The sequence below is a fragment of the Quercus robur genome, chromosome 11, assembly GCF_932294415.1.
Source record: "Quercus robur chromosome 11, dhQueRobu3.1, whole genome shotgun sequence".
NCBI lineage: Eukaryota > Viridiplantae > Streptophyta > Magnoliopsida > Fagales > Fagaceae > Quercus > Quercus robur.
Window position 1 is genome coordinate 10,964,740 of NC_065544.1, and position 11,241 is coordinate 10,975,980.

Sequence of the window (11,241 nt, forward strand, 5' to 3'; positions counted from 1 at the left end):
ATGCTTGTCCTCATACGATCATACTTTGACTTTTGTGCAGCATCACAAGTTTACATAAAAATTATACAAGAACAGTGTGACCCTAGCTAGAAAAAAAGGTCACTTAAAATTGTTGAGTAACTTAATTTAAAAATGTTCATAAGTCCAAAATTAATCATTATTAATTTTAAGGATACATCAAGCTATATATATATATATATAAAAAGCATTTATAAGACATAAGGATTTAAGCTTTGATTATAATTGATATGAGTTTAACATAAAAATAAGAAAATTTCCTCAGAGAAAAGTAATGGCTCAGAGATTTACATAAACATTTATGGTGGCGATGATGGTGTTGGTTATCTTTGCTTTTGGTGAAGTGCAGACTGTGCAGTTTAATGACCTTACCGCTACTCGTTATCATCTCTATAATCTTGATATGGTTGAAGGAAAATTTTAAAATTGCCTTCTAGAAAACTTTAAGATATGTCAAGATTATCATAAAAGAAGAAAACGTAGTAAAAGATTGAAAGATTGTGCTTGTTATCATTTTAACCTTTGCGTAAAGGATTACAATTTTTCTTCAGATCACCCAATGTTCGATGCCGCTTTAGAGTGCTAAATATTTTGCCTGAATAAGTGACCTACCGATTCTTATCGTTTGGAAGCTTGTTTTGTAAATTGTTACGAATACTAAAGTCGGTAATTAGATTGTAAATTCTCTCACTCTCTCCCTCAACACTGTTATATAATAAATAGTTGTCAATTTCTTATATACCAAGTGTTTTACACAAGTTTAATTTATTTTATTTCTAAATTTGTAATTATTTGTCCATAGATAACTACTACATTTTTTACGTAAATTTTCTAAGAAATATAATAAGTGTAGATAAGAAATACATGGTATGCGTATTGATGTACAGTGGCAAAGCAAGGGAACCTATCTTCAGTGAAATTTCTCATTAAATATAGTATAAAAAATTATAAGGTATAGGTGAATTTACTAATCAGCCCCTCGGATTTTGAGGAGGGGAGGGGGGGTTGGTGAATCTACTAGTCTTCTACCATTTTGATGATATTTGAGATCTTCTTGCCTTGTTTCAGTGCTACCTGGTCTTTGTCATTGGGATTTTAGTTGTGTTTCAAATAAAGCAATGCTGATGTTTGTGTTTAGTTGGAAAATTTGCCTGCTCAATATATGCAAGCTATACTTTCTGATGTAACAATATAATTTTCAATATATATCATGTCTTTAGGTTCAAATTGTTTCCTCAAATTCTTAAATTGATCCATAACAACCCAAAAAAATTAAATTGGTACAAATAACCAAAAAAAAAAAAAAAAATCAATCAGTCAAAAAATACAAAACAACAAAAAATTTCTTTCTATTTAACAAATTCTGAAATAATTAGCTAATAAAAAACAAAAAATCCTCTATAGGTACAGTCTCGCCACTTTGCTATATATAGCCATACTATACTCACTACGCTTCAGCCTCTACGCCACCATGCATATTTGACTCATTGAGCTTGCGCTGAGTTCACTAATCAGTCATGTAATTGCCTAACTCGCCATTAATTCGATCTCTATTGCTAGCATAGCTCCACTCGGACCACTCTGGCCTCCAATCGACTAACAACCTCAAAGTTGAACCATTTTCAATTTAGAAAGCCAGATTATCTAGAATTTGAATCTCAATAACTTAATGACCTAATGAGATGTTTTCTACATGAAGTTTTCTCATATAATTTTTTTTTTTTACTTAAAATTTTCATTCTATTTAGCTTGGCCTAAGAAAAAAAAATTTGGCTTCACCAATTGCTACTGTCGATGTATGTATATGTTAGTTCATTTAGACCTCTGTACACTCATATTGTTTAACCTAATTAATTAACCAAGTTAATACTTAGGCTTATTATTCTGATCTAGGTTAAACACATACAATCATATTACTTAGTGTGGAAAAGTAAAAAAAAGTAAGCAATATGAAGACTTAGGAAAACTAATGAAACTAGCAGTTTCAAGGTAAAAAAATCTGTGAAGGATTTAACCTAATCTATCATCAAGGCAACAAATTCACTAAAAAGAATAGAAGTTTTACATTAGATTTTTCCCTAAATCTAAAGTTACCTCTTGTAGTACTTACTCACGTGACCACATGCAATTCCAAATTCACGGATTCTTCTATCTGAATTTGTTGAACACAAACATCCATATTTGTGACTCTGAAATCCCACTCAAAACTTTAAATTATCAGCTATGCATAATTTTGTATGCAGCAACTTCAGATCTACCGGTTCTAATAATGTGTAGATGTAGTTTTGATAGTGACTTTGAAAGAAGAAGGCACAATACCTTTTAGATCTCAAAATAGCACCTCCAAAGTCATAACAAAACGTGTCTTAGGGTTTCCTTTAAATGGTAGGAGGATTAGATCTGAAACTCTAATCACTTAATGAGCTTAATGAACTGTTGGGCCAAAATTAAAATCTGCAAAAACGCATCTCAATTGGTCAAACCTGTGTTTCAAATTTCCTGAACCTGCAGCTTCCTTATTCATGTATTCTGACTTGCAACATCTTGAGTATTGTCTAATCATACCTATAAACTTTGGAATCTATATTTAGACAATTTTTTGTTCACATTTTGCCAATTGTTCTAATCTTTTAGAACCTAACAATATATATTGTTTTTTTTAACAGGATTGCATATATGTACAGTTGCCTATTCTAAACACAAAAAGGCATGATTAGCATTTTTTTTTTTTTAATTTGGTTTGCCAAGATTTTATTTGTTCTTTTTTATATGGATTTCTCAAGAGAAATCTTATGTATATAATAACTTTTAAGAATAATTCTCTTAGTGTATTTATTTAAATTTAAGCTCCCCATTGGGCTTGTTATCCACTTAATTTGGACTAACAAGTCTAGTGTAAATATATATTACATTAGAACAATGAAAATGGATAACATTTCCCAATCCCCTTCTCTCCCCTCTCTTGATCACCTCTTCATTGCTTCCAAACTTTCATGGGGAACAAATTACTTACACAATATATTTACTTTGCAAGAAATAGAGGAACGATGAAATATATATACATACATATTTGATATTTACAGTAAGAAATGTAGCAACATACAATATATATACCCATTGGTAGATAATCATGCCACAAAATGTATCTAAACTAAGGTCTCTCCTTCCAAATTACTAGTATAATTTAACTAAACAAAGAGGATGTGCCCCTATGGTTATTCCAAAAGTACAATTTCCAAAAGGGTCGACGTTTCTTGTTGCGTTTGAGAGGTTGAGCCACTGTGGTTTCACTTTTAGCTGCTGCTGCAGCATTAGCCATCTGCTGATCTATCTGTGATCCACTTAATATTTTCCACATAACTTGCACATCTTTGTATCCACACATCTGTACATCATCTCGTAGTTTCAACAGACCATAATCACTTGCACTAGTGCTGCCACCTCTGCCTACACCACCACCTGCTTTGTCAACAAATTTTATATATCAAATCTAAAACAATAAATTTTTCTTATTGTAATTACTACCTTTTAAGTGAAATAAATAGATTAAGACTTTATTTTTGATACTTAATATAGTATAAATGTTATGAGATTATTTTTAAGGCTAAATGATGGGACATAAATACACATTTCAAACTTAATCAAATTCATTTCGAACTTGATCACATTCATGCATGTTTCTTAGTACAACAATGTCATCAAAACTGACTATGAGTAAAGAATGAAATTGTTTTCCCAACAAAACAAGAAACTGAAACATAAAAAAGAAATCTTTTATTTAATGATCAGTCAGAAATCACAATGAATTAACAATAGTCTCTGGACACTGAAAAGATCACTAAAAAAATATGAGAGGTAGTGAAAAGTTTGGGTGAGAGAGTATGTTAAGGCAAACTTGTTGATGAATGCAAAAACTAACCAGATTTACGAGAATTGATTCGTGTAGATATAGCAACCAAAGCTCTCTTCATTCTGTGCAGCAAATTCATTGAGCTGTAGCTATAGCTCTATGATCGGGCTCTAGGAGAAGAGCCACGATCAAGGCCCCAAAAAAATATACAAAAAAACAAAATTTGAGGTGGGTTTGTATTTATATTACTAAGAAGATGAAGAGAGAAGAGCACGCGGCAAGAAAGGCACCGAAACCCATGTACACGTTGCTTTGAGATATGTACTAGACGTCTCACATTCGTGTTATTATTTGGTACATTCAAGCTAGCAAGTCCCCATTTCCTGCATCAATTTCTTACTTTGAGTTTTTGGCTCTTCCCATCCTAGTTTCTACTATACATTTAAAAATTCCATTAAAGTCTCGTTCGGCTAACTGTGTCCCATTCCATGTATCAGTCAGTCAGTGACTCTTAGTAGTCCACATCAATAAAGAAGGCACTCATGACTCATCATATTTGTCTTTGAGAAATAATGTAAACTATAGTTTGACAACAAATTCTAGATGTAATATTGTTACTGGTGGATAAAAAAATGTAATTTTAATGATGAGTTGAAATTAGAACTAATAAAAATCTGTATTATGAAAATAATATGAATGTAACAATCCTCTTTGTTTTTAGTTCTTATTTTAGATTAAATTAAAGAATCTACCTACGAACATACCCAATTTCCACACCCATATTCATAACCTGTTTATACTTCCAAACCAATATCAACAACCTATATATGTTTCAATTATTCTAATACCACAACCAACTCCACACGTATTTTAACAATTATTTTATGTGACGGAAGTGATTAGTTATTTGTCATTTTCACATAGGCTCACCACTTTTTTTCTGTTACTCACAGTCAGTCGAATCATTTAGAGTTATGAAATGAGTGTAGAATTCATTATAACCCTAGAATTTTTTGTCAACTTATGTATCAATCACGAGTTGTCACATAAGCTTTTTTTTGTTTTTGTTTTAGTTAGGTGTGAAAAGGAGTACTAAAAATGGACATAGTTATATATCTATACATTTTGCTTTAAAATATAGGGATCATCAATATTAATCAAGTGATAGTCATTGCCCCACGTTTGAGGTTCGATGTCCACTTCTCCCTCTCTTTCAATTTAACTATCTCCCAAAAAAAAAATGCTTATAAAAATGTCATCTTGTTTGAAAATGCCATTTCACTTTCTAGGTCTTGAAAAACTAAAGCTTTAAACTACTAACTTGTCATATGGTTGTTGGATTGTCATAGGCATAGCCCACTTCGAGCAGAAAAGATAAAGTAAAAAGGAATACCGTTTAGTTTTCACAATTCAAGAAACAATATCGATCATATTTCATATTTGCAATAGTTTAACCCTTCACTAGCACACAACGATTTGAAATTATGGGAAGAAAGTGGGAAGATTTTAGCTGGGTACACTCCTCCGCTTAACAATGTCGTGTTAATGTCTGTAAATGCCTTCTTGGATTTTAAAATAATTTAAGAGAAATTCTTAGAAATATTTTTTGTAAGAAACTCTTAGAAGACTAATGCTTTAATTAAAAAAAAAAAAAAAAAAAAAAGTTATAAACTGACATGATTGTGGTTGTTGGATTGTCATTGCCTATTCTAACATAAACTTGGGAATATGCTCTCAAGAACCGAAAAAAAAAAAATTTATAATAAATAAATAAATCAGTTGGTTTTTGCTGTTCAAGAGCCAAAATTGACTTTTGGGATTGTAGATGTGACAAATAGGTCAGGTTCGAATTAGGGTTAGGTCAATCAGGTTTGGGTCAAATGGGTCATTTTCAACGTGTTAGGAATTATATAGTTGGATCAATTAAGTTACGAATCTAATTGTATTTTGTATTTTTCACATAATTAATTTTTTAAAAAATAAATAAATAAATATATATATATATATATATATTTGCCACTTAATAAATTATGCAACAAATTACTTGGTGTGTTAATAAAAAAATTTAAGAATTATTTATCCTACAATAGGTAGATATACAATCTTCAAAAGTGTCATTTAAATACGATGACTGGTCGCACAAGAAGCAGATACATAACCATTAAAGATTACGCAAAGTATAATTCAAAATCACAATATCCTAGACTAAGTACAATTTTTTTTTTTTTTTTTTTGAGAATCAAGTACAAATATTAAGTGATCACAACAAATTGTACAAAATAAAGGCACAAATTCATGTGGTTGTGTTTAGATGAAACATAAAATATAGTGATGAAGCCTTTGGAAACAGGTGAACACTTATTCTTTAGTTTCCCTATGGCAAGGATCATCTGGTTTGGATGAAGTTGGAGCTTTAGATCAGACTATATAGGTAGTCATATCCAGCAATGAGGATATAAACTATGGTGAAGTTGTACCTTTTTTTTTAAGAGACAGTTTCAACCTATGTCGTCCGTTCCTGATAATAACTCTTTATCATTAGAACAAGACACCAATCAGTTTTTGGTATAAACAAGGATTGAACTTCAAATCTCTTATTCAACCATCAGAAACTTTACCAGTTGAGCTAACTAGAACCCACTATACCTATTTTAATTTGATTATGTTTCAAGAAAGTTGGTAGCATTAATGACTAATGTGAATTAGCTCTTCAGCATCGTAGTAAGTCCTTGACTTTAATTTTCATGTATACATTTAACATATATTAACATATTGTTTCAATTTTGAGACTTACCTATTGACTCAGCATCTCTACGCCAATGAGTTTGTTTCAGAATTAGATTTTTTTTCCCCCTGCAATATTAAGCTTAATGAGGTACTACGTTTGAGTCCACTCAAGCGCTTGTGTATTGGGTGGTCCTAGAATTGACTACTTGGGATTGAATAATTGTTGTTGGCTTAATCAGTTGGACATAGTATCGGAGAGTCTGAAAAAATTGGGGATAACAACTAATTTAGTGGGGAAAATTGACGACCCTGATAAAATCCACAATAGGCAGAATGGGGCTAATTCAAACAACTGAAGAATGCTCAGAAAACCAATTCCTCCATCCAGAAATTAGCTAATTAAACAATACTCTTGGAAATTTTATTTATATCTATATTTATTTACTATCACGTTCATAAAAAAAGAAGAAGATATATATCTATATTATCATTGTTCGATTTAATATATATGTGAAGGGGGTTGGTGGATGATTCATGGTTTTGATAATTGGAGTGATTTTAGAGCTTTTGTTTATAAGCAACCAATATTAATATTCTCTCTCACGTTTGTGTTTCATTTTATGCTCCCTAAGCACAATTTATCATGTATTTATTTGACTTTTTTTTTTTATATAAAATAACCAAAATTTAAAATATAAATAAATAAATAAAATCGATCATATAAAAGGTGAGATAAAAGATTTGTATTGATAAGCAAGGTAAGCCAACCCCATTACGAGATATGCTACTTTGGGTAGGAATCCTAAGAAATGGGCTTTTTGGGCTTAGCATCAAGTTGCATTCCTATTGGATGTCATTGGGGCTCTTCATCATTGGAACTAGGGATTATGACCATTGGTTGAAGAATAAAAAAAAAAAAAAAAAAAGAGGTGTCTGTAACTAATTAAAACCCTCTTAAAGCCTTTATTCTAAGTTATCATTAAACCATATCTAAGATCCTAAACTTGTACATTAGCAATATTAGTCCAACCTAATTTGAGCGAGAAGCCTCTAACCCATTTACTACATCTTGCTCCCTAATTATGCCACCATGCTGACCCAAATTTGACCAAGAATTTACATAGAACAACCATTGGTGCTTAATTTTACAGTGTTGGTAGAGGGAGACAGCAAGCAATAGGTAAAAGTACGACCAAATTTGATGTGCGAAATGGTTATGGAGGTAAGATGGCAAAATTTCACGAAGTAGGCCAAAAAAAGTTAAATGATCTCTAATTCTCTGAAAGTAGAATCATTATATGCCATTGCAAGTTAGTGTACCTCTTGGATTGAGATCAAATGCAATTGTAATATGCAATTGCATCATGAAATTAACCCCCTTCATTCACAATTACATTTTTAACTTTTTAACTTTGACTTTATACTTCATTTTCATATTTTTTTTATTTAACAGTTGAAAGTTGAGATTGAAAGTTGATTTTTTCAACTGTCAATCTCAACCCTTCATAGCAATTGCATAGGTAATGCACTTTGATCTCAATTCGTACCTCTTGTAGGAAAGTTAGACTAATAGTTTTGACTTTTAAGAGTACTTATTAATAGTTTTCCAAAAGTTTTATTTCCCTTAATTAAAGTTAAGATTCTATGAATAAGCTTCTTTTTTTTATTTTTTTTCTTTTTAGGCAACAGTTTTAGCTTTCCCTATAAGGAGAGTTCGGATTCCATCCCAAGGAGATCATCAATTCTACACATGCTTTCTAGAGCAAAAGTACGACCAAATTTGATGTGCGAAATGGTTATGGATAGGGCCATCCAAACAACCCGCTGAACCGACCCACCTGACCAAACCAACTGGATCCGAATCGTCCACTGCCCGATCCACCTATTCCGGCGGTCGGTGGCGGGTCCTTGCTTTCCAAAACCGATTCTGACGGGTCAACGGCAGGTCTTTTCTTTCAAAACCCGAGCCACCCAACCCGACCGAGCTATAAATGGGTTAAAAGGATTTTTCAGAGCTCACCCAGACCTTAGACTCAATTCTTTTACTCTCACTCTCTCCTCTAACGATCTCTTTGCTCTTTGCCGATCTCTACTCTTCATCGGTCTCTGCTCATTGCTGATCTTTGCTCAACATCGTCAATCTTTTCTTTTCATCCGCAACATCGCTAGCTAGTCTTCACATCCATCGCCTCCATCTCTCAGGTTTGATCTCTCTACTCTCAATTGCCAGGTTGTCACCAGTTCAGAACTTCAGATCTATGATTATCTCTCTCTCAAGTTCAAGCTCTCAAGTTTGATCTCCCTATTCTCTATTATTTAGGTTTGTAGATCTCTCTATTCTCTGTTATTGGGTTTGTCGATCTGTTATTTGGGTTTGTTGATCTGATCTTTGGGTTTGTTGTTTTAGATCTTTTGAATCATTGGTTTTATTCTTTAGGTTTGTGTTTGATGTTTATATTTTCGGTCAAAATCAAAGCCGACCGCCGTCCACCCGAGCCCGATCCAACTCGATTGGTGGCTTTTCACGGTCGATGGCGAGTCTGGAATTTCTCCACCCGATTTGATTAGATCAGTTGCAGGTTGGGCATAAACTCGACCCGGACCAACCCGTGGACAACCCTAGTTAGGGACGTAAGATGGTAAAATTTCATGGAGTAGGACAAAAAAAGTTAAATGATCTCTAATTCTCCGAAAGTAGAATCATTATATGCTACTGCAAGTTAGTGTACTTTTTGGATTGAGATCAGATGCAATTGCATCATGCAATTAACCCCATTCATTCACAAAGAATTTTACATTTTTAACTTTTTACTTCATTTTAATTTTTTTTATTTATTTAACAGTTGAGATTGAAAGTTGATTTTTTCAACTCTCAATCTCAACCCTTCATTGCAATTGCATAGGTAATGCACTTCGATCTCAATCCGTACCTCTTGTAGGAAAGTTAGACTAATAGTTTTGACTTTTAAGAGTACTTATTAATAGTTTTCCAATAGTTTTTTTTTCCCCCTTAATTAAAGTCATGATTCTATGAATAAGCTTTTTTTTTTTCTTTTTTTGGCAACAATTTCAGCTTTCCCTATAAGGAGAGTTCGGATTCCATCCCAAGGACATCATCAGTTCTACACATGCTTTCTTTCACTTAGGTTCTCTCCTCAAATCCCTTAACCAAACCTTCCTTACTCTAATACCAAAAGTTCATTTTCCTGATGATGTTTCTCATTTTAGACCTATCAGCCTGTGTAATGTCATTTACAAAATCATTTCTAAAATTTTAGTCAATAGGATGAAACCCCTCATGAACATGCTCATAACACCCTATTAGAATGCTTTCATTTAAGGTAGAAACATTGCAAATAACATACTTTTAGTTCATGAAATTTTTGATACCCTAAGGAAGAAGAAAGGAAGGAAAAAAGGTTATGGTGCCTTAAAATTGATATGAGTAAGGCCTATGATAGGGTTAATTGGAATTTTCTCAAAGCTGTCTTACTCTCCATGAATTTTGGCACTACTTGGGTTAACTAGATTATGGAGTGTGTGTCTGCTGTTCAATACTCCTTACTTGTTAATGGAAGCCCTTCAAAACCTTTTCACCCTTCTAGAGGTCTTAGAAAGGGTGACCCTATCTCCCCTTACCTATTCCTTTTTTGTGCCAATATACTCTCCTTAACCCTAACCAGAGAAGAGAACCAAAAGAATCTTAAAGGTGTCAAGATAGGAATGAATGGTTTCTCTTTCACTCACATCTTGTGTGCTGATGATTCATTCCTTTTCTTCCAAAATGACAATAGATCCCTTACTGCTCTAAAAAAAACAATCATGTGGTACTGTTCCTTATCTGGACAATCCATAAACTTTAATAAGTCTGAGCTGTTTCGTTCTCCCAATATTGATTCTGGTATACAAGATTCCCTTACCTCATCTCTTTAGGTTAATCTTGTCCAGGATCCTAGCAAGTACTTAGGGATCAATTTTAAGCTTAAGGGGAAAAGAATTCCTAACTTCCAAGACATTATAGATAGGGTTCAAGCAAAACTTCAGGGCTAGAAGGCAAATCTGCTATCCTAAGTTGGCAGATGTACCTTGATCTCCTCTGTTCAATCCATGCCTCTATATTCCTTTGCTTGTTTTAGAATTCCTGAGGCTATTTGCAACAAACTGGATGCTATTACAAGATCCTTTTGGTGGGGTCATGAGCCTGGTGTTAGAAAACTACAACCAAAAAATAGGGGAGGATTAGGCCTTAGGAATTTCAATCTTGTTAACAAAGCCTGACTTTCTAAACAGTATTGGAGAATCCAAAGATACCCCAATTCCTTGATGGCCAAGACTTTCAAAGCTAAATATTTCCCTAACTCCAATCTGTAGAGCTATATTCCTAAACCACACCACTCATAGACTTGGAGGAACATTGCTACCCCCCCCCCCCCTTTCACCCTGCCTTACACCAGGGTCGTTGGTTTATTGGAAAAGGTCTTTATATACCCCTTACCCATCTTGATTGGTTCCACTACCCTGAACAAACCTTAATTGAAAATAATCTTCTTAATGGCATTGTGGCTGACCTAATTAGCCCTATCTCCAAATCTTGGAAATATGAGTTGGTCAAAAAGCATTACCCTTATCCCTTGTGTATAGAAATC

The 11,241-nt window shown here is 33.2% G+C and overlaps 1 protein-coding gene across 1 annotated transcript; it reads right to left on the bottom strand.

The window, feature by feature from the left end:
* Positions 1-3,071: 3,071 nt before the first annotated feature.
* LOC126706149 (uncharacterized) lies at positions 3,072-4,259 on the bottom strand. Its single transcript, XM_050405450.1, has 2 exons — positions 3,938-4,259; positions 3,072-3,477 (listed from the first exon to the last, which is right to left on the bottom strand). The coding sequence occupies exons 1-2, from the start codon at positions 4,005-4,007 to the stop codon at positions 3,203-3,205; spliced, it is 345 nt and encodes a 114-aa protein (XP_050261407.1). The 5' UTR covers positions 4,008-4,259; the 3' UTR covers positions 3,072-3,202.
* Between the last annotated feature and the right edge of the window lie 6,982 nt (positions 4,260-11,241).